Source organism: Pleurodeles waltl, chromosome 7 (assembly GCF_031143425.1).
Source record: "Pleurodeles waltl isolate 20211129_DDA chromosome 7, aPleWal1.hap1.20221129, whole genome shotgun sequence".
NCBI lineage: Eukaryota > Metazoa > Chordata > Amphibia > Caudata > Salamandridae > Pleurodeles > Pleurodeles waltl.
In genome coordinates this window covers 180,146,943-180,171,397 of record NC_090446.1, presented here as the reverse complement: position 1 = coordinate 180,171,397, position 24,455 = coordinate 180,146,943, and the positions used below count along the sequence as shown (strand labels likewise).

At 41.8% G+C, this 24,455-nt stretch overlaps 1 protein-coding gene across 3 annotated transcripts in view; it reads left to right on the top strand.

Moving 5' to 3' along the window:
• The window catches only part of LOC138303942 (ankyrin repeat domain-containing protein SOWAHA-like), a 73,219-nt gene that overhangs the window by 38,436 nt on the left and 10,328 nt on the right, over positions 1-24,455 (top strand). The window contains exon 8 of one of the 3 annotated variants that reach the window (XM_069243518.1): positions 16,979-17,069. In XM_069243518.1, coding sequence (XP_069099619.1) covers positions 16,979-17,069 — 91 coding nt within the window. Of the gene's footprint in view, positions 1-1,663; positions 1,809-16,978; positions 17,070-24,455 lie in introns of those variants that run through there. The other 2 variants (XM_069243521.1, XM_069243520.1) reach the window with 2 other exon arrangements.

Below are 24,455 nucleotides of genomic sequence, written 5' to 3'. Positions count from 1 at the left end.
ATTTGCTAGATGTTGGGCAAAGACGACTCCCATCAAAGTACTGCCACCCTCTAGTATTACTGATTATCACATTTCAAATAATTAGTAGTGAGAACAATTGTCAAAAGATCAATATGTGCTCTGTGGGTGCCTTATGGGGTCTGGGACGTGCATTGAGGACCTGTTCAATGGTTTATGTGCTCTCTTGCTGTAGTATGCGGGTATAGAGGGAGTTAATATCCATAGTTACTCACCTCTCCTTCTGCGAGTCAAAGGGCAAGCCTTTCAGATTAATTATCTACATACTGTCCCGTGTATAGGTTTCCAGTGTGGAGACATCATCTTTAACAAAGGCGTTTATATATTCACCCAAAAGCTCCAAAACTGAGCCAGATAAGATTGGTCTACTAGGTGGGTGTTCTAAACTATTATTTACTTTTGGGAGCATATAAAGTATAGGTACCCTGAGGTGCTTTAATCATTTGGGGGCTAAGAAAGTCATTTTCTTTTGCCCTCGTTGTCACCTCTCAGAATTCTAGCTTTAATTGATTCAATGGAATTTTGTGTTAACCTCAAATAATGGTTTGGTTTGGACAGTTGTTTTGTATTTCAGCATCATAGTCCTCAACATCTTGTACTATTTCTGCCCCAAAGGTACCTGTGCTTTAAAAACTTTTTAAGTGTTTATAACCCCTACTGGCACACCAGTCTTAACTGGTTGTGGGTCGGTTTTAGAGCCTTTGTTTAAATATAGACATATCTTAATTAAGGAAATGTTGACGTTTTCCAGAAAGTTAACTTCTTTTTCAAATTTTCAAGCAGCTCCTTTCTGTTTTACACGACTCTTTTCAAGTAGTATAGTAGAACAAATTTGCAAACCAGATTTCAAATTCTACATAGCAAAGCACACATTTGATTCAAACCAAATTAATATTTAAGTAGTATGTTGGGTGCATAAATAAGATTCAAAATTGTGGTTTTCTCTCCCATCCTCTGGCTGTCACCAGTCATACCTCCATCTTAGCTGCAACATTCTTGGGGATTTATTTTACAGGTTACAGTGTTACCCTCTCCCACAGGTTTATATATGTGTTTATATATGTGAGACTCTTGCAAAGGAAAGCTCCATGGAATCCTTGGAGATTTCTGCATCTGGTTTTAACAGTAGGATTGTGATTTCCTGAAATGTTTAATATGGATTCTTCCAGTTACACATTATAATTGTATGCTTACACCTGTGTGAGTTGGATTACGTGGCAGGACTCTGTATTCCTATGTTCCCCATTCTCTGGCAGTCCAGCACAACAGTTTTCTTGTATTCTGCTCACCAACAAGGGCTTATGTGGAACAATACTATTGCTTTATGATAGTTGAGAGACTCTAGATTTTTTTAAAGGCAATCAATATACATAGTCAGTAGGCTGCATGTAATAAAAACTAAATTTCCTTTTAGAGTTTTCAAAATCACCTAAACAAATACTATGTGTATCACATTGCTTGTGACAATCGCTACTTTGCATCCCACAACAGAGGGCTCTGTAGCAGATAGTCTAGGGTAGGGCTGAATAAACGTCTCAAAGACAAACATGCAGTTTGTTTTTTTTGTAGCATGTCTAGACTTTTTTTATTTCTCATTGAACTCCCTAATATGTTCTTTTCTACTCCTTTCTTTATCTCCGTGCAGGACTTCACCTCGGTGAGTACTCTTTTTGGTGTTTTACATGAGAAATCCAGAGTCGCCTCGAAATTTCCTGAAACCTTATGTTTGAATTCATGTGCTATTGCTTGAGGGACTGGGGCTGAAGAGTCATATTTGTGTAAGCATCCGTTATTAGTTCCAGTACTACACAAGTCCCTACTGAGTTTATGATATTGTTGGTCCGTTCCATATTTATTTTTTTAATGGTGTTAGTTGTGATATTTTTTTATGTGGATTATACACTCTTAATTGTGTGTCTGAAGTGTGTATATTTGTGTCATGCGTATATATCATGCCCTAGTACAGTTTGTATTAGAAGAAATTAGCTGCATGTCACTCTCTCTCAGGTGCAACAAATAGTTTATGTGCGATAAAGCGCCTCTCACTATGCACAGGGATCTTATCTGCGATACTCTGAGACACCACATAGTGTGTTTGACCAAAGGTATCTCTGTTTCTACCATTCCAGTGTACTTGTGCACTAGGATCTTGTTTGCAGCATGCTGGAACTTGAAGCCTGAGTTTCTTATAAGCTGTGACTCTTCGTGGGGTCTACTATTAATTGTGATTCTGGCAGGTATCGCCATGGGAGTTACTTAACATTCAAAGTACTGGGCGCAGAATGCAGATTAGCATGCTGGAAACAGAATTACTGTGCCAATTCATGTTTTTTCCTAACCCAGGTCTGTTTCAATGCACGTTTCCTTCTGCTTTTAACAGCAGGAAAGTATGCAAAGAAACGTTTTCCGTTTTATTGGGTCTCGCGATGTGACCGAAAAACTTGGAAAGTAGGGAGGCCATTAGTCTTCCTCCTTACCCAGGATTTTTTAGCCAAACTCAGAATGGGCCTTTAAAGTAATTGTTTTTTGATTATTGTGCTACCTTTTATCTAAAACTCTGTGCTTGTGGAATGATGTAGGTATTCACATGTCAGCACATGCTTTCCCTGGATTCTTGTGCTATCATTGTGCATTTGATACAGTGCGGGTAAAGGCACTGGTATAGCTTGATATATGTTCTTTGCCAGCTCTAGGCTGTGTATTACATAGAGACATTCTAGCTCCTCAGCTTTGCATTGCATCATTTACCACAGGTGGCTGGTGTTTATTTGAGGAAAAACTAGATAATGGAGGTTTGAGGAAAGTGTTCATGTTTAGGGATCACCTGCTGAGTATATATGCTGTCTCTTGCACAATTTATTGTTCGCTTTCAGTGGGCATCCAGCCCACCCCTTTGCATTTTTATTAGTTGGCTTCATTTTCACTCTGATTTGTTTACTTCTTTTTTGTTCGCGTGTGTGGTCTTTTCTTCCTCTACGTGTACCCCCCCCCGACAATCCGGAGCATGAATGCATTTCTGTATCCTTATATTGCTTGCTTTTTCAGGTGCTACTTTCTCCATTTTTATGTAAGCACTCCATCAGAGTGCATGTGTTTTCCAGCTGTCTCTGTAATGTGCTTTTCTTCTGTCTTCCATGCTGCTCTCTCTCACTTGTATGGTTTTTCCCAATCTCTCTTTGATGTGCTCACCCTCAAGTGCTTCATCTGCCTGCACTGCTTTCTTGCCCAGAGGCTTCTCCCAGCTCCATGTTGCCCTCTCTTTCTCACCCATTTGCTTTTCTCCCATGCCCTCCGCACTCCATGTTGCTCTTCCACTCTACCGTTTGCTTCTCCCCCCCTCCCCCAGCTCACCCACACACACCTTTCATGTTGCTTCTGGCGCCTATGTTGCTTTAGCCTCCACTAGCCCCTCTATGTTGCTTCCTCACACTCCACCCATGTTGCTTCCTCCAACCAGCTCTTCCAAAAAAAAAAAAGTTGGATCTTCTATCTCCCATCTTAAGCACAATCTTTCTAAAGATTAAAAATGCATCAGCATAGAAAATAAAGCATTATTTTAGCCTTGTGATGGTACATAAATGTATACACCTAAGTATTATGGAATTAGGACAATTGGAAGAACTAGTATCTCAGCGTCCATGTGTAGCAGGTTTTTTTTATCAATAGCTAGCTGCGAATCATTTCACTTTCCACCATATCCATCTTCCAGTGCAGTACACCAGAGGTTTCCTGTAAGAGATGCAACAAAGCAGTCCATCTCTTAGCTAGTGGGTGTGCCAGTTATGGGAATTTTCAAATGGTTGCCACCTTTCTCTTTATAAATATAAGACCCACTACTTGCTGTAGATTAGAGATTTCTAGCCTATGATTGGCGAAATCTTATAGATGCAAACATTTCCCTTCCAGAATTGTTTCTGCATAGGCAGCCCAATATCAGTTGAAGAAACATACCAATCAACAACTACACATCTGGCCTATCCCCTGATTGCTGTCGGTCAAACTGTTCCTTGACCATTAGGGTCTGGTAAGTAGTGGGCTGGTATTAAAAACTGCATTACTGTACACTTTCCTAGGCAGAACAAAGCCTTGAGTCCACTATGCTTCCCTCAAGTCCTGTCCTTGGCCTTAATTCTGTCTTTGCTGGCTACCATTTGATATACCACTTTGACACGGTTTCTGCTTTCACACTCCCATAACAGTACATCCAGAAATCTATTATCTGGTGGCTTCTGTTTGGATAGCATTTGTGATAAGCTGTTTGAATTTGGCATACCACGATGAATGCCTGGAACCACTTAGTTTCAATCCACTCTTCCAGGATCACATAATTATAAGTTCCCCAGTTGGTGGTGGATACACAGAAATTCAGCTTATCCCATTCTAAATACGGGTTCTGTGCAATTCAGCCAGCTCTCGATTTAAGGCCAGGTTCTAACCACCATCACTTTTGTGGCTAATAATTTGTTTTTAAAGTTCAGGCTCTTTAAATTGTGACATTTAAAAAGCCACACATGAGGAGCAATTTTCAGATGATAATACAGACTTTTTCCCTTTACAAATCGTAAGCATGTGTGAGCCATTTAGCTATATGCAGCTTCTGGGACCACTAAGAAGAATTTAGCATATCCAATGACAGACAGCTCGCATGAATCACAGATATGTTACATCCAAACCCTTCTAACCATCTCATAATGATCTGTCCGAACTGCATCCGTGTGTCTGAATGCTAACTACTAAAGCAGAAGGAAACATTTGGATATCCATGCAATATCTTTGGAAGAACTGACATCTAAATCGCTGCCATCCATTTCATGGTGGAGAGATAACCAATGTCTTGTTTCTTCCATTAATTGCCAAGATCACATTGTTTTAAAGAAAAATCTAGATTACCTTTCATAAAGATGCTGAGATGTGAAACTTCATCCAGAACGCACCATAGTTACATAAGCCCATCCTAATCTCAGAGTTGTTTTGCCAAATAGTAAATTTTGAACTTCATTCAGTTCCACTTCATACCAGATGGCAGAAACTATTCAGTTGTGCGAAGGACCATAAAGGAATGCTGCTGAGGCTGGACCCCTGGTAATAACATTTGAGCTACATGTAACATGTAAATGTGACTCATTTAGTTTGATTTACTTATTCAACATCTGTGTTAAAAAAAAATGTTGCTCTTTCACCAGTGCAGAGAGCTGATCCATTCCTAAATCTAAAGGATAGAAGACAATCAACAATTTTGCGTTGTATCCCTGAGTAAAGCAAAATCATTTGATGTCCTGGAATTGTTTAATTTTCATCACAGATAGAAGTGATGACAGCCCTGATTAAGGTACTATATGATTTGCCTCTAACCCGATAATAAGTTGTCGGATACTTTTTCATGCAAATTGAAGCATTATCTTCCCTTGTCTTGTCTCGCATTACTTCAGCTATAGCCTAATGGAGACTAAGACTACTGTGGGTGTTATTACAGCCCAAAGCCAACACAGTCTAGTCCAGTGTTGCAGGGACTGGATGGTTTCTGCCAACTGCAGAACCTTTGCTAAGATTTTAGTGCGACAAGTAGGAGGGGTCTTCAGGAGTTAATGAAAATGTATAAAGTTTTGGATGCACCGTTATGAAAGCCAATATGACTGTGGCTTGGATATCCACATTGCACAGAACCACCTTGTCCTGATTATTTCTAGGTCATTGAAGCAGTGGGGACAACTTCAAGTATTGTGGTGATGACGGCATGCTGTGCCTATGCTGGGTACTTGCTCTGAGACCATTGGCTAGTCCAGCTGATACCTTTGATCAAATGGTAGGACCTCAGTATCCCCTGTCCAGGCCATCACATTACCTGTTCAAACTACCCAAATTTGTATCTCTCCTCTGAGCTTGTTTCTGCCCAGACTTCCACCTCTGGGTTTGGAATAATCCCATCAAGCAGCAGTTTGAGTTACCTGAGTTAACCTTCTCTTGCAGAGCTTCATCAGATAATCAACTCACTCACCTCACGTGTTGGATTACATCTCTGTAGTTCTCTTTCACAGACTGTTCTGTTTGTGAGCTCTCTCTGTTCTTTCCTGTCACTGCCGGCGGTTGAGCTCTTTTGGTGCCCCTCTGCGCTTCCCAGACCTGCTGTCCAAATGTCACCCCCTTTGGTCGAGGCATGCGATTTGCCTGGCCACAAGCAATAACTTTACCTTTGTGCTACCACCCGTTCCATTCAATAGTGACACCCCAGCTGTTGTGTACACCAAAATGTGAACTATTTTCAGTTACAGGTTTGAATTTTGTTCTTCTCTGCAGAGCGACACTTCACCAGATCTAAGTACAGTGTATCTGATACTAATATCCTCAAAAAAATGAATAATATTCATTCCATTATTCCTGCCAGAATGTCCTTCTTCGCCTCAATACAGTGGACTGTCCTTAAGATATTTGGTGGCCCACGGCATCTGTCGCTGTGTGCTGTCATGGTGCATTGGTGCATCTTCGTGAGCACCCACAATTTCAAAGAAACGTTCCTGTACATAGGTCTTAACACTTGGAGCTCGTGCTATTTATTCATGACCTGTTACCCAGATGTATTCCTCTCTTCAACATTACTATTTCGCTCTCCCAGAGTAGATAATCTGGACCACATCCACGCCTGTTCTGTAGATCTAATATCCACTGTTGCTCCCTAGTTCTGAAACCTGAACTCTGATTGATTTCTAGAAGATCTTTCTTCAGATTGTTTTTGACGGAGCTTATTCCACCTTTAACACCCCTGGAAATGGTTTCCATTAAAGACTCAGTCATTTATAACACATATCTGTGGTCGCAGCATTTTTTGTTGTCTGTGATATTTATAGCCGAGCTTTGGTCTTTTGGTTTAGCACCGCGTAGGTAAAAATCTTTTATCAAGGAATTTTGTAATTTGTCTAGCCTCGTGTTACTGTGGGGTAACCATGGCACTGCATGCATCCACTTTGCCCGTTTAAGCACTCTCTTGTGCGTCTTTCTTCTATCTGATGCACACATTTCATTTCCCTCGGTGCAGATGCCAGAATACTTCCACTGCTTGTTGCTGCGAGGGCCAGGTTTGAGAGAAAAGAGTTACCCGCCTACTTCTGCCCTGGTGATGATGGCGGTACCCACACTTGCTTCTTTGGCCCTCTCACTTCTTTCCTTATCCCATCAGGTCTCCGTGCTGGCCTTCTCCTCACTTCGGTTCTCTCTCAGAAAGTGGGTACTATAGCTCGCAGATCAAGGTACCTTTTGATGTGCCTCAATCACAAGTCTGTTGTTGGTATATTAAGTTTGATTAAATGGAGATTGGCCACAGGTCCTCGCGCGCAGCCATGCATGCCCAGCGCCCAGCTAACCTGTAGGGAGCCTGTGTCGTGCATTGCCTGTAAGTGGGCCCGTGGAAACGATAAAACTGTCCACGCTGAAGCGCAGTTGGGCCCTGCAGCCATGGCAGCTACAACATCTGCGTTGCACTTTTATTTTACTGCTTGCTTGCTCATCTTGCGGAAATCACGTTCAGTTGGTTCGCCTAGGGTTATCACTGTTGTTGAAATAATTGTCTGTCTTCAACTGTTAGCCAACAGTGTCTAAAGATTACTATTTGGAATTTCTGTTTGTGATTCCATGTATTTTTAGGTCCAGCGCGCAAACGTTTTTCGAAATGTTAACTATCTGTGGGCTTTTAATCATGCCCCCCGCCCACCCATCACTTTCATTCATTCGTGGGCTTTCCTTAAAAAAATCCCTTGATGTCATTGGTAAATGCTTTACATTTATCCCGCCTTGAGGCCTGCTTTATTACGCCTTGGAGACTGACCCTGTTACACGGATTGCCGATATAGTTCAGCCTGGGGAACTACTTTTTAGGGGTGAGTGCTAAGCCTCCATCCCTCTTCTAATCTCTCTTTAGGGGGATTCTAACCACGCCCATGTTACGTCACTCACTTTCATTGGTTCGCTTGTTTTCATTCCTGAATGGCATGCATACCTCATGCCTTTTCCTGTGTTAAGCCCTACTCGAGAGCACCGGGGAACTACTAGAAACTTACGAGGCTCCATGTTCTCCCTAGGGTTTCTGGACTACTTTTTCTCTCTAATTCGCAGTACAATGGCGCTCGTTTATTTTTCCCTCATTTAATGTGGCAAGAAAAGTCCGGTTAGGAGTTTACAACGCTAATACCTCTAGCTGGCGTAACGCTAGACCCGCTGCATTGCAAATGCTTGTTTTTTGTTTTTTTTGTTTTTTCTCTCCGTCTCTCTCTCCCCCTCTCCCTCCCTGCTCATGCCGGCCGTGCCTCTTTGAAGTTTCATAGAGCGCCAACTTGTTTCTTTCCGACTTGAGTAACAGCATGTAAATCAGAATGCAGGCGTGGTTAGCTGCCCGTGCCAGACATGGGACAGGTCTGTTCTCTGATGTTTGCACTAGGTGCTTGCTGTCTCACGAACAGATCTTTACTTCCAGTCCGTCTACGGAATTATCATTTCCCATCTGCAAATAACCGAGCCCCCATTCGAGGCAGGGCGGGCGTCGGGCTGAATCAAGCTGTTGTAGTTTTGCTACGATAAAAGGTAATCCTTTTCCAGTTCGAGTGGGCACGCTGACCTGCGAAAATACAGACACCATTATTGCTAATTAACGGACAGCTTAATTCAAGGACTTTCTCGGAGCACTCTCATTTCTTCTAATGTAACACCGTTTTCAAAAGTTAGCGCCTAGTGTGTGAATCTGTTGTTCACTCATGACCGTTTCATGCAGCCCGTGTCAAGCCACAGAGGGCTTCATCTGTCTTTTATTTTTTCGATATGGTGGCAAAAAAACAACCCCAGGACTTTTATCATATAACAAGCTGAGAAGCGTCCGTATAATGAAAGCTGACAGAACCTGAGATGTTTTGCTTCGCTGCCAGAGAGATTTTTCTATGGAGCACAAATAACCGCGCGTGTACTTTGTGAGAGACACCCATGTCCATTCGTTTTATTTAAAAATCCATTTAGCAGAAATCCTTAAATCGCGTAATTTGAGATGTAGTGTCATTGTTTTGCTGACCTCCCCTCAAACAAAACTAGACACTTGCAATGTTATGCTGCTAATTTGATATTCGGAGTAAACGTTTCTGGGGAGGGATACACAGTTTATTGCTACAGTAAGCGCTGCACGATAACTGTGTAGTGTTGTATTAAAGTACTTTGCAAATAAATGAAGTGACATTATTTCTTAAAAACGTTAAGTACTGCATTAGATATTTACATGTTTGTCAGAGTTTAATTTTATGGGTACTGGTGAACTTATTCTGATACTGAGCACTGCCCAAGAAGGTGGGGTGTGCAATTGGCCGCATAAGCCACAAGCAAAGGTGGGTGTTGTTTCAAGCATTAAAGCCATTTTGACTTGACCAAAGAAAATGCAGTTCTTATGTTTAAAAATAGCATGTGCTCAGAATCCCTTGTGGTTATTGTGTGCAGTAGGGGATGTTTAGTTTAATGGTGCACACTGTGAAGTGTTCTAAGTACACACTTATGAACTGTATGCTAACCGCATTGGTTCCCAACCTGTGGTCCAGGAACCCCTGGGGGCCGCAAAGCCTCCTCAGGGGGTCCGCAACTTCTTAGAAAATTAATTAATATTAACAGATTAGGTCCCAACTTTCAGTAATGACTCAGTGGGGGGGTCCCCAGATTCAATTAATGATTCAGTGGGGGTTCCCTGGGTTCGAGTAATGATAAAGTGGGGGTCCACAGAAGTCGAAAGGTTGGGAACCACAGTGCTAACGTATAGCACAATGCTTGGATTTTTATGTCGCCTTAATTTTAGATTTGCATGTCGATTTTAGTCTTGTCTAGGAGTCAATCAGATGGTTCTAGCACAGCTCCACTAATTCCCCCCCCCCCCCCACGCCAAGCCCCTCCTTCAGGTTTAGTCGGTTAGAATGGTGGACAATCAGATTTCTGGTGGTCAGGAAGAAAAGCTATAGAACACAATGCCTGCAGCTTGTGTGCCTGTCAATAACCTTGTGAATACTGCAGGATACTGCCTGCTGTTATTTTTTTTTTTTTAGGTGGAGCGCGCAAGCTCTTTTCGACTTGTTGCTGTTCATGTTTTTTTCTAGTCTGTGGTAAGCAGAAGCAGATTTTGTGAAAAGATGGTTCGAGGCCCACATTTGTTTCAAATTTGGATGGAAAACATGATCACCCATACCAACAAAATAATACACAAAGAAAAAAACTACCAGCTTTTACTCTAACCTCCTATCCAGAGCTGGCCTTTCGAGAGTGCCCTGGGCGAAACCAAATTATGTACCTTCATCCACTCCTCCTCTTTAACTATCTATGTATTGAACATTTGGGAGGACTAAGAGGAAGGTGAGGGGAGCAAAATTAGGGAGGCACCATTAAAAGAAAGACGGGCAAAAGCAGGAAAAAGGCACGAGCAGCCTTTAGAAAGTGTTTAAACACACTTTTATTTGGCAGCGCCACTCTGGAGGCCGTTACCCCTGGGCGTGGGTCCAGCCGGCACATATTAAAAGCTGAAAAAAAATTAGAGCATCACCACAGTTTCAATGATATGCTGGTGCTTTCAAAGTTTGTTTACTTTTCGAACACAACTGTAGCCCCACCCGAAACTACAAGCATTGGGAATTAAAAATATACACACTACATCACAGGTATATAACACTGGCTGTAAAAATAAAATATTTATTTTTTCCACCAAATATACAAGAGGCTGTCTTGTAGCAAAAATTGAGATCCACGTTTTCTTTTTAAAGACTATATTGAATCTGTACCATTGGTTCATTACTGCAAGTATGAAATAAGCCTCACTTAGAAACTAGAAATAAACAGCCATATTTACTTGTGGTTACAGAAAAAACTGTAGGATGCAGGAAAAATAATAAATCAGGAAAAATCGACTTGCAGTTAAACATAATGACCCTGTTACATGGATTATAGCATAATCGGCCATATACCTTAGTGTGGTGCATTACTTTTTTCTTTTGCCTGGCGGTGTGTTGTTTCTTCACCGTCCTTGTTTTGGACATGCCACTGTTTCTTTGTTTGTCTGCACACAAAGGCTGCAAGCTTGAGGAGGATTCTTTTTAATTTAATGTAAATGTTTTTTTTTTTTTAAAGGTTCATATAGCGCAAACTCCATCTGAGTTACATGAAGTTTCATATAGCGTGACCGAGATCTGAGGAGCGCTTTACATGAGTACCACTTAACAAGTTTAGCAGTTGAAAAATATACAAACTGGAGCATTTAACACCGAAAAAACCTCAGAAATCCTCAAAGCATCTCTCAGCGTAACAGGAGAGCCGATTACAAAATTTACTGCACTCAGGAAAGTTGCTTCATAATGCTTTGCGGGGCACTTATTTTTCAAAACATTTAATCATGCTGCTACAGTTCACTCGTAGTGAAACCTATTGGAAAAAAGTGCATTTATCTAGTAACAGGGTCGATGTCATGCAAAGCACTCGACTTCTGCCAAGTGAGATCGCGCTGCGAAAAAAGATAAAAAGTAGTCCACAAACCGGTTGGAAAACAGCGAGCCTTGTAGGTTTTGAGTACTTTGTCGCTGCGCTTGAGGAGGGCTAACCACTGGAAAAGGCATGACGTATGCATGCCTTCCACTAATGAAAGTAAGCAGATTTTAAAAAGCAAGCCCACGAACCAATGAAAGACACTGATGTGACATGGACGGGGCTTCGAGCCCTCTTCTAACTACTAAAGCGTCTCGCAAGCGATACGCATGCGCAAGCGCATGCTAGCGCAGGCTCGACCCTTAAAATATAATAATTATTGGCAATATCTTCATTCTTTTGCTGCAGATAGAGGAAGAAGGTAAGTGGAAGTGCTTTAGTTATATGCAGGGCCACTGGAATTATGTGGCAGAGAGGACCAAACTTTGTGGCAGGGTTGGCCTATTTATGTGGCAAGAAGAGTCCAGGTATGCGTTTACAACGCCAGTAGCTCTAACTCAAGCAAATGCGAGACGTATTGCATTGCAAATGCTTATTGTTCGTTACAGTGACTGGCTTCTGGGGATTGTTTGATATTATTCTTCATGTTTGACTGATGTTCATTGCAATTCAGATTTGGTATACTGTTGGGTTTGCTACATAAAAAATCCACTCGCACATCACACTTTGTCTATTGCTTATATACTGTTGCTTGTGTAATAACAGAGCAAGGCTTCACTTTTATGCCGTTTAAGTATGAAAATGCCCAAGTGTTCTTCTTGAGCTACGATATCTTGCTTTTTGTGTTTTAGGTTCTTTTCCTAGTATACACAGATGATGTTTTTGGAAAAACAGTTGCTTCAATTTCTCTTTCTTTTCAATCCTATCCCAATGTTTAAATAAAACTTGTTAATTTGTAGTGGCACTGATGAGTATTTTAAGATAAATGTTGTACTTGACTAGTACTTCCATGTGTCATCGACATTGTTTTTTATTTTGCAACTTGCAGTGTTTGCCAGTTATATCCTTTGTCAGAAATTGTCAGGTAGATTCCCTTGTTCTATCTTTCATACTCATAAAGGTTAGTGATAATCGTTTGAGAGTATAGAACCTGGTAGTATGTAGTTCTCATGATTCCTCGCGGGAGGAAGCTTGTCAGTTCCATGTATGTCTTTTTTTAGGTGGGTTTCCTTTAGATGACTGTCTTGATGGTTATTTGAAGCATTTGTAGTTTCACATCCAAAAAGTGTAACCTAGATTTACCAGATGTTGGTTACAATTATTTACCACCTTGCCAAATGCCTATGATGTTGTCTGTAGTCCTTCAAAAATGTATATATTTACTTAACTTTGTTTCCTTCAAAATATTTTCTTCACAAATAATTACATAGTAACATCGTCTATTAAGGGTGTACTCGAGCTGTACCTGATGTTGAACACTAATATTCTTCTTACATCTAAAGTAATTATAGTAACGCAGTATATGTAGCAATTGTACAGAAATACTTTGTTTCTGACAAGATTTTCCCTTTTTAAGTAGAATTCCATCTGCTGCCACCATACCTACCTTACCTTCTTGATGGGTTATTGCCAAGTAAATGTTCACACCATCTAATGTAACTGGCTGTGTTCAGTCTAAACTCTTGCCCACTATCTAAACAAATCACCATCATTTTATAAGTGACTCAGATTCTTTTACCAAAGTATTCAGAAATTCTTCCATATACAAAGGTGGAGGTTAAGGCACTTGGTCTATTACTGTTTTAAGTGGCCTTCCCGGTGGCTTTCATATGTCCTGGTTGATGTTTGTCAGCAAAGATTTTATATGAGTATAAGACTAACCTCTTGCTGGCTATTTAATTGTGTTTACATGTCAAATTGGAATTGAATATTCTTTGACACTGCCTTGAATGATGTTCATTGCGACCCTTCTCTACAAAATTGTCACTCTCTCCCTCTGGGTCCAGGAATGGGAAGCTTAGGATGGGCTTCCAGTTGGAAGAAATGAAAGTGGAATTCTTCAGTGCATGATTTTGGGAGGAAATGGTTGTCGCTCCTGTAACTTGAGAAGCCGAAGAGCTCTGAGTATAATAGTTTAAACTGCAGCCCATTCTGCAGAGAACAGGACATATGGCTAAATTCAAAAGGAAGTCTAATTTTAGAACAAGGGAATACTGTGGAAGTGGGTTTCGGAAATACTAACGGTACTGGATTCAGGACATGTTTAGATCTCTCTGACTTCCAATTGGACAAATTACCATTCCTAGTCATATTTTGTATCCAATGTTTCACCTACTTCCTTTTTAAGTGCTAGTGTGTTTTTTGAACGTCACGCCTTCAGAGGACGTTCAAGATAAAACATTCACAGTAAAAATTCAAGTTACTATAACACACCATAATTAAAAAAGGGGCACTCGGGATTGCTGCAATTCATCCAGTGAGGCATAATGTCTGCCTCCTCGCTAGAAGTGGTCAGAGAGAGACATACTCATTCTGATGGGAAACGCCTTTGTCGGGCCCATTGGCCACTGCTGCCAGAAGGACATGGATGATAAGTAGTGTGACTGGCATTACAGCGCAGTGTGTTTCTGACTTGCTGAGTCCCACGCCTGTTGTGCGTCTCTGTTACACTCAAGTTCACCCCAGAGAGAGAAAGAGAATGTGTGTGAGTGACTGCGAGAGAGATGCTGAGAGTCTCTCACAGCTTGTGAATATTTTATAAATGTATGTTACCTAGTCTTTGAGTTTTAACTGATGACATGCAGAAATCCTTCATACTTTATTTTGTGTGTTAATGTGATTATTAATCACAGTGATAGTAATAAGTGGTAGTCTCCTTCACTGTGATAATCTGGTACATAGTGAGGTCAGCTTTGTAACCCTGCAGACTTTATTATGCCATGATCTGTACCCTTTTTAGGTCGAGCGCACAAGCGCTTTGACCACTTGTAAGTATTGTGGGCTTTTAACCACGCCCATCACTTTCACTCGTCATGGGCTTGCCTTTCAAAAATCGTTTGTTATCATTGGTAAATGCTTTACGCTTGTCCCTCCTTAGGGAGGCTTTGTTACTGCCTTGCAGGCTGACCCTGTTACATGGATAATTACATGGTTGCCGACATGTTTGACTGTGAGGGAACTTCTTTTTCCTTTTGTGTCTCTCCTTTGCGCTCATGCTCATGGCGGCCTTGGCGCTTTGAATTGGCGTGCTTTTGTTAACTGTTATTTTTACTTTTCATTTTCAATTTATGTGGCAAGAAAAGTCCAGTTAGGAATTTACAATACCAATTGCTCTAACTGGAGCAAATGCGAGACCTATTGCATTGCTAATGCTTGTTGTCTTTGTTAGGATATCATTAGTACAAAATGTGTTTTAAATGTCTAAACACGCTGTTTGTTGTGCCTTTGAGACATTGACTGTTTGGTGCAGTACTGTTGATTGAAATGCTACAACACACACTGAGTGTTTTTGAAGGACGTTTGTTCATATTCAGTTCATAGTCTAATTGTGTTTTGACTTGTGCAACATTATGTTACTATTATCTTAAACAGCTTGTTGAAGTTTGTGTTGTGACTTTTACACCAAGTTTCTGTTAAATGTTCTTTGGTGGTTGGTTAACAATTCATTATCTCTCTCCTTTGCTCTTCCTTTGCATTCTTTCTGGGTTGATACAACTGCTGTTCTGTCCTGTCTGGTGATGGTGCTGTTGCTGATACAGGGGGTAAGTATTATTTGTTCTATCTAACACAAAATGTTTGTGTATTATCTTGCCAAAGAAGACTGAGTGAACATACATGAATGGGACAGCTTTTATAGAGCTGGCTATATACATATTGGTATGTCACTTCTCCAAAGACTGCAAGGATACCTTTGTTTCAGGCTATCTGTGATCAAGGTGGCCTTCCATTGGGAGGACCTGGTAAGATCTCCTCTTGGATGGACTTGGGCAGTTCATTTCTGTGGTAGTCTGGGGCTCAGTCCATTGGAAAGTTAGAATGTTTTGGACACTTCTGTCCTTGGAAGTCTCGGTTTAAATCTGATCTTTAGGGGGATGGCTACTCTAGCAACCATGGGCTCCTGAAGCTTGTATTCTAAGCTCTGCCTCCCTCTGGGTATGTGGTGCACTGACTCTTGGTTTAGGGCTCTGGGGAGGAATGGCAACAATGGCTATGCTGCGTGCTGTCCTGGACTGCTCCACAATCTGGCAAGGACGCTGTGAAGATCCTAGTCTCTCAAGATGATTTGGGGTCAGGGATGCTGAGATTGACCAAGTCTGTTTGTGGGGACTCGCTGGCCACATCCTGGACTCTTGAGAACGAGGTTGATCCAGTTATTTTTTTCTGAGCCGGATGTGAAATAACTTAATAGGTGAAGAGCAGGCACCAAGGAATAGTGAAAAGGCTGCACTCATCAAAGTGTTTTTTTGGGAATTGTGACGAAACTCAACTCAACACGTGCCTATACCTCTGAAACTGAATCCTTCTGTAAATAATTCACATCATGTGTCCGAGTGAACACCCCCACCTTTCACGCACCACCTCTTCTTCTTGTTGCATTTTAATGGGGTTCTGCATTGCTGGATTCTTTAGTTTTTGACATTTACATTTCTGTTTCTTCAACACCCGAATTGCCGCTTCTAATTGAAACTCCTTGATGTCTTTTTTTTTTTTTGTCGGCTGAAACTGGACATTTGCATGACCTGGAACCTTAACCTCTGATTCGCTGTGATCTGCATACAGTTTGTAAGTGACTAAAATGGCATTCTACTACTACTATAACTTGTACTGTACATCCTCCTGACTGCACACACATCTTTACCATCAAATTGTAGAATTTCATAACAGTGGCCTGCTTTCATATGGGTGTTTAGCTTTGGTGCTGTCATAGCACTCCTGCTATTCCATTTTCCCTAATCCCATGCCTTTTCATTGCCAGTTATACTTTCAAGCATCCATTCTTCAATTGTGTCGAGGCCTCACTTGTATCCCTTCAGGGAAAACTCCCAAACCCCTGGCTGGTCTAAGCGTTCTTTTGTTTCTAGTTCTGTAACATCTACCATATCTCGATCTCGTCGATCAAACACCACCCTCGTCTATGTACTGCTGTTGTACAGATAATCCCTTTCACAATCTCTCCACTGTCCTGCCTTCTTTTTCGAACACATCATATCTCATGTCCTCTCCTCTTATTCTTCACAACACCTCTGTGTCCTCAGTCAGGTATCTCTATTTTAGTGCCATTTATTCTTTACTTATCACACAAACCCTGTCCTACCATTCCAAATGTCTACCCCAAACCTGTTCAACTATCCCCAGTTCCTCCCACATTCCCAGTGTTGTCTTTTTTATCTTTAATTCTACCCACCTTTCTTTTATCTGGACTGGGCTAAACTCTCTCAATTCCCCTGTGCTGTGCATGCATCTCCAGTTGCTCCTTTCCTTAACAAAACTCTCTTACGTTTGAGGTTTTGATGTAGTCTCGCCTTGGCTTCCATTGTTACAGACTGCACTCCACTGGGCTGCCAAGCATGGGAAGTCCGAGATGGTCACGATGTTGGTGAATGCTGGTGCTGAAATCAACTCAAGAGACGTAAGTGATGTACTTGTAATGACAACATGTAAAGGGGAGGGCACATCATGCAAATGTGGTTGAGAAGGACCATTGGAAGACACCATTTAGAGGGTAGGCTGGGACAACTCATATAAACTCAGCATTGAGTGGTGTTGGAGCAAGTGATATCAGTATAGAAGTAGGCAATACCACTCTGTGTCACCCTAGGTGAGTGAAGATGCAGTTCTATCATTATGGCGAGAGCGTACAATGTGTGTGTGAATGGGCCTAGTAATCATGCCACATTACCATTGAAGGGAGAAAAAAGTTGTGCTGCCTGTATGACATCATAGTGTTGCTGTGATCAATAAATGAGAGAAGCACGCACAAGCAGCAGAGTATTATTTTCCAGCATGAACTATGGCAGTGAGCGTGTAATACCAAATTGGAAGGGAAAGAGCCTGCATAGCCCTCGTAATAAACTGTGATAAGGTTTGTAGATCTGTTACTTATATAATGTGTTTGTACCAGAACTCGGCCTTAACTAGGAAAGATGGGGCGGTGGTGCATTGCTGAATACTTACCCTGTCAGAGCTCCTGAAGCCCCCCTCTCGTTCAAAGAGCGAGAGGCTACTGGAGTGGTGAGCCCAATGGAGAAAAGTGAGCAGTTGCTATAACGTACTATGACTTTACTGGGATCCTCCCACATCAGTGGAAGAGGAAAGGTATTTTCCAGTTATCTAGGCTTCTTCTGTAAAGAAGAGTTCTGAATGGGGAAATCTAGTTCTGCATCTCAGCTTCTGTAACTTACTCCCAACTAAAAGTCTCCCTGCTCCAGCCCTAATCCTAATGACATTGCCTGGCTGGAGTAAGGGGAAAGCTGCCTTTCTCTCACACAGCTGTGGTCTCTAGAGGGATAGTCATTTTCGACTAAGGCGAGCGTGGACTAGAGGTGTATGCAGAGAAACTACAAAAAAACAACTTTCTTCTCTGTTTAGATTGCAAAGGTACTCCTTCATACTAAAATAGAAATAAGCAGACAAAAGAGGGCCTTGGGGAGCTACACAAAATAATACTAAGGACTGTGGGAGTGATCATGCAAAAACAGCATGGAATGTGACGAGAGTGCATGAAGCCAGCTTGGGACATGTTAGCAAGATTGCAATAGTAGTAAGGAAATGGATGAGCACATTCAGTGCAGCAGGCAAAGATAAGACCATGTTTGATAATGAAATACGAAGGGAAGAGGGAAAGGAGATGGTGAAGGGGAGAGAACCTTTGACGTAGCATGGAAGAAAATAGACGGCCCGTGATTGCATTATGAAAGGAAGGAAACATGCATGATGATTAGAGATTGAAAAAAACTGTGGTGCGGAAGAGGAGATAAGTCTTTGTATACCTGAACGGAGAGCACAGAACATTCATGTAGACCGGAGAAAGTGTTTGATGACAACGTGAAAAATTATTAAAACCTGTAAAGACAGCCTAGAGGTAAGAGAAAATGATTTAACCCAGAGGGAAGAAGCAAGCCTAATGCCACCCTCGAGAGACCAATGCCAGTATACCGGTAAGAGAGAGGAGGAAGTACATGCCTGGATGAGAATGCACTATCTACCAGCCTACAATATGATGAGAGCTTAGAAGTGCAGGGCAGCTTGCAGTGAGGTTATTGAGGGTGATACCACCTTGCATGATTCAAAGTATTACCTTTTAGAAAGAAAGGAATGTCTTCAGGTGAGAGACTTATGGCAGACTGGTGATAGGACAGTGTGGGAGATGCCAGCGTGTAAGAGAAGACAGCAGGCAATGCAACTTTTGGGAAATGGGAGTAGAAAGCATGTAATGGTGGTTTACCACAGTATATAGTCCTTTGACCACACATAGCCCAATTAAGCATGTCTATTAACTTTCTTCCCGTCTTTCTCTCTCTCTGGTTTGTCTTTTTTATGGCTGTGACTTTTATCATACTGTTTGCGATGCCTGAACACAGCACGTGAGTATATATCTGATGGAACATAAAAGTCCACTACAGTTGTACCCTTTCTAATGTGAAATGTTTGATGGTAGTGGAAGGGGTGAAGGGATAAAAATGTGTTGATCTTCATCTTTTTTTTAGATATGTTTGTACTTCATTATATTGTATTGAGCATGTTTGTTCTTTAACCTGTTCCGTATGGGTATAGTAGGTTGCATGATTTTTGCACTGAAAGGTTTTTTGCGTTATTTTGTTTTTCCCACTGTTATGGCACTATACTATGTTCCTTATTTCATTGCATGTGTATGCAGTAAAATTTGGATTGGTATCTTGGGTGTAGATGGTGTAGGACAGTAGTTAGCATGTTGTATACTGGGTTGTGCTGGATTGATATACACAAAGTGTGTGTGTGTGTGTGTGTCTGTAATGTTGATTGTGGTCCACCTTGTTGGGTTGTGTTCTCAGTTGTCCTTTGGGTGGTATGTACCTTCTATGAATTGTCTTGATCCAGTACTTTATATTGCAAGAGAGAGAGGCAGGCAGCTTGTCTGTTCTGTTGAAGAGTTTTATTTTGAAAGTGAATTCTGTGTTATGGTATTGTACCATTATAGTGTAGCTTTTTGAGTAGTTTTGTGGATGTTTTTTTATTGGGTCTTGTGCCCACCTGTTCTCAGGTGTTTTTAGTTGCAATAAGACACTGGATTTGAATGTACTTAAGGTCTAAATTCTTCATATATGGAAATGGACCTAGCCATCGGACGAGATCCTGATACAGTCATCTACATCACTTAGAAACAAATTTATTTTTTAGAGAACCTTTGGCCAAATATGCCTTTTACTTTCCTCTCAGAATACCAGTGAAAGATGGATTTTTTTTAGGCATGTTAGGTTCACTCTTTTAAAGATATTCTGCACTCGAAGCAGTCGGTGCGGCAGCTGGAGGGTCAAGCAGAGTTCATCGCCCTCCTCAAGAAACCGTCAGCCAACTTGAACCAACTGAGCAACTTTCGACCTATCTCCCTGCTCCCCTTCCCAGCCACATTAATTGAGAAGGCAACTACCAAGCAACTCAAAGCCCACTTTAAGCTACACCACCTGCTGGACAACACCCAGTCAGGATTCAGACAGAACAGAAACAGCACTCATTGCGGCCACCAACGACTTCAGACCATCCGGGACCGAGGAGAAACAACGACCCTCATCCTGCTCGATCTTTCTGCGGCCTTCGACGTGGTCTCCCACAACACACTCATCACAAGACTCCATGATATTAGCATCCAAGGATTCACACTCAGCTGGTTTGACTTCTTCCTCACTAGAAGAATGCAAATAGTCAGACTGCCACCCTTCACATCGTAGACCAAGAACTTGACCTGCAGAGTCCTTCAGGGACTAATTCCCACCCTTTTCAACGTCTACATGACACCACTCGCCAACATCATCCAATCCCAAGACATCACCTCCTAGATCAACAGCACCCAACATATCCTCTCACTGACGGACAAGACAACCACTACCAAAACCAGCTTCAACAACTCCTGTGACCACTGTAGCCGATTGGATGAGAACCAACTGCTTGAAGCTCAACTCTGACAAGACACAAGTACTGCCTTTTGGGAACAAAACTTCCCCGTAGGACAACACTTAGTGGCCTTCGGAGCTAGAACAAATGCCCACCGACCACACAAGAAATCTAGGGATCATCCTACACAGCAAGCATAATATGAAGACACAGGTCAACATGGTGGGCACTTCCTACTTCTACATCCTACAAAACATCTTCAAGTGCCTGCCACTGAACACCAGATGTACTGTCACGGAAGCACTCATCATAAGCAGGCCTTACTATGGCAACCTACTCTAGCCCGGAAGCTCCACACAACTCCTACACAGACTTCCGACCATCCACAATACCTCAGCAGGACTCTTTCTCGACCTTCTATGTTACACATTGCACCCCACCTCATGTAGTTCCACTGGCTCTCCAAACACAAGTGCAGCCAATTCAAGCTCCACAAACACACACATGCAAAGCCTTACATAACACTGGGCCAGCGTATGCGAACAGCTGCATACACTGTCACTCGCCTGCAAGACACTCACTTGCGCTCGCACATACCCCCTCATTCACAAAAGCAGAGCAGGAGGTCGCTCATTCTCCTACATTGCTCCTAAAACATGGAACAACTTCCCACAACACATCAGAGCCTCCTCACTACTTGAGTCCCACACATGGCTGAAGACCTAGCTCCTCGAACACCTCTCCAGGGACTACAAGCCTGCTCAAGCTCCTTGATACCCTCATGGGTTAGTAGTGCGCTATACAAATTGACATAATGTCAATATGTTGCTGGGGAGGGGCCTAGCCGCAGGCAGGATTGCACTCTCCTTTTTGCCTTTAAAAGAAGTAGAGAATGCTTGTGCAGAGATGATCTGTGCCTCTCGCATGAATAAAATGTATTCTGGAGAAGTGTGAACGTCAATCTCCAAAGAAGAATATAGTTTCATCCTTCTTTTGTGGCCCACTCTCTCCTGGTCTCTCGGTGCCTTCACAGCTTCTTCACCGATGCATTTCTAACATATTGTATACTGCCTTTCTTTCAGATAGTTGGCAGCCATTCCTCCAGACCTGTTAAGACAAAACAACTTTAAAATTGACACAAATCCAGTACCCATATTTGCATTCTTAGCAGAAATGCATATTGTATATGTCCATCTTGCCCACAAACTTGATGCACTCCGGTACACCAAGTATGGTGCTCACAGTGCTGTTGTAGTCTACAGTATCTAAGTCTTTTAGTGTAGCGCCATTCTTTAGATGCAGATATAATAGGTTCACGCATGTGATCACAGATAGAGCACTTCACAGTGTGCACTGTAAATAGACCTCAGTCTTTGATCTATTGTTCTTGCCTGGTGCATGTCTTTAGTGTTGAATATGTTTTGATGTTATAATGTAGCCTGTTGTGTTGTGGTGGTCAGCACCCTTGATCTAAGCAGGGATATTTAGCGCTGTTTGGGTTCCTTATTTATGTGCCAATTTGTTGACTTCACTTGTTTGTGTGATGCACATTGTGGTGTGATGTGTATTCTACCTCCAGTGTTTTTGAAGCAGAATTCCATGTCTTTCAGTGCTTCTTGTGAGTTATAATGGTCTGCCATATATTGTTGAATGTGCAAGTTGAATATGTGATATTGTGCACCATTTGTTTTCTAGTATTCTTATTGTTTTGGGTTGTTCATTGCCTTTTCAACTTAACCGTTGTGACTTAGTATATATTATGATTGTTTCTCAATGTTTTTTCTCCCCCCTCGGATTCTTCTTGTGGCGTTTGCTGACAAGGGAGTAAGTATTACTCATCTCTCACACCCATCAATCTAGTTTACCTCAATTTGCCATTAGCCAGGCCTCTAACTAATTTATTTCTTCCTTGCTTGCTTTCCTCCTTTCCGCCTAGTTTATCCTCGTATCTCCAAAACAAAGTACACAGTTACAGGGATAGGCTATTGCCAGCCTATGCTGCATGCAACTACTCCTTGAGAAACGTTGCAAGGACACAACCTAATTGATTGCAAAATCTACATTGTCCTGTGCTGCACTTCAAATTATTGTTCTCCTGATTTCCCCCCATGATGACTCTGATGCCTCATTCAGACTACCACTTTTCTCACTCAAGCCCACAAACACTTTCTGCACACCCGTGCACAAACCTTGGGGTTATTTGAATCTGGATTGCAAATAACAGATAAGTGTGCCTTCATCCCTAGAGTGGTCCTTTCCTTCCATACTCAAACACTGTAAAACCCATGTATAGTTTAATTTGCCTATGTTACCCAGAGAATGTGTTAAATGTTTCAACTTAGTTTTTTGACTAAATACAGAAAGTCTAGGCTGATATCTTCACACATTTTCATTGTTGAACGCCACAGTTTAATAATGTATACCACATCTCTATGGGTAACATCTCTTCAAAAAGACTTCCCAAAATCTGATTTTCATCATAGAAGCACGTCTCATGCTGATAATACCGTTTGAGCTAAAGTGATCAAAGATTGTACAGACTCAGTAAAATATAGTTCCTTCTCAAAATATCAAGACTTCCTTTACTTGCAGACTCAAAAATTAGATCCGGCCCGCAACGCAAGAAACCCAGCCCCTCTAGCTTGAACAGTTTAAGACCAACTATGAAACCTCTTTCCTTGGAAAACTGATTAAGAAGACTGAAACTAATCAAGCACTTGAGACATTGCTGGGTAGGTTTTGGGTCTCATTATGTGTTGCATATTCTTAATAAGAGTTAGTTTTGTCTATTGCTTCTACTCAACCTCTTGGTCCGATTCAACATTATCAGCCATGAGACTTTACTAGCCGCTCAGCTTGAATAGACATCCATGGTTAATTTTGCCTTACAACTCTTCTTATATCCCAGTTTGTGATAATTGAACCTTCCAGGTTTCCCCTTTTCGTTACTGGGAGGATTACAAGACGTAGTTGGCCAGTTGGACCCGGCATGTGGTGCACTGATCCTGTCGTTTAGTGGAGGCCTTGCAGCAGACTGCATGCCATATTCGGGGTGAAGTGCTAAAGAGGAGGTTTACTTCTGATAACTGCTGATGTGGTGGAAATACTTTTATCAAAAATGAATTTTAAGTGAGCTGCCTAGTCAGTAGGGCCCACTCGGCATTCTTTGTAACCTTTCAGGAGGAAAAAACAAAAGTTGGAGATTGTTTCTGAAAGAAAACAGACTTCACGTGGAGGGAGTTTTCTACCTGCGCATGAGAACGATAGTCATGTTTTTTCCCTGCTTGTGTCTGCCTTATATGGAAGAACATGGCAGTGAAAGTATTCACCAGAAAAACTGTACTTTCCTCATTTGTCGTGTAATCTGCATGACTACCCTATTCTTAAAATACGCAATCTCTCCAATACTATTTCTCTTTCCATCTTCTGGGACTTGCCCTCATACTGTGCAGTCTGAGCCAGTGTATCAGTATGCTAAGTGGCATCCCTACTCTGTTGCCCTCTGTCTGATCCTTAGTTCTCCACTATTGACACACGTCTGTTTTGGCAACTTGATTTAGTCATTCTTCTGCATATTGCCAAAAACACCAGCTCAAAATCAAGCATTGTCTCAAGCCTTATAACCTTCTGATTTGATGGTGTGTTCCAGTCCACAGCATTCCTCACTGGAGGGTTAAAAAGTCAAACCTCATTACACTTCTCATCTACATCATTTACTTTCACATGTCACTTACAGGTTTGGTTTCATCACCATCAGTGCCCCACATCTCTGCCCGTCAGTTTGTCTAGGTTACACTGTCTCTGTGGACTTCCACACTCCTGGTGTCAAACATTTTCTTTTGGGCACACCCCTGGCATGGAAACCTACTTAAGTAATTTTTATCTGACGTGTCCTCTCTTATTTTTCAATTCGCCTCCTATGCAGACTAGGT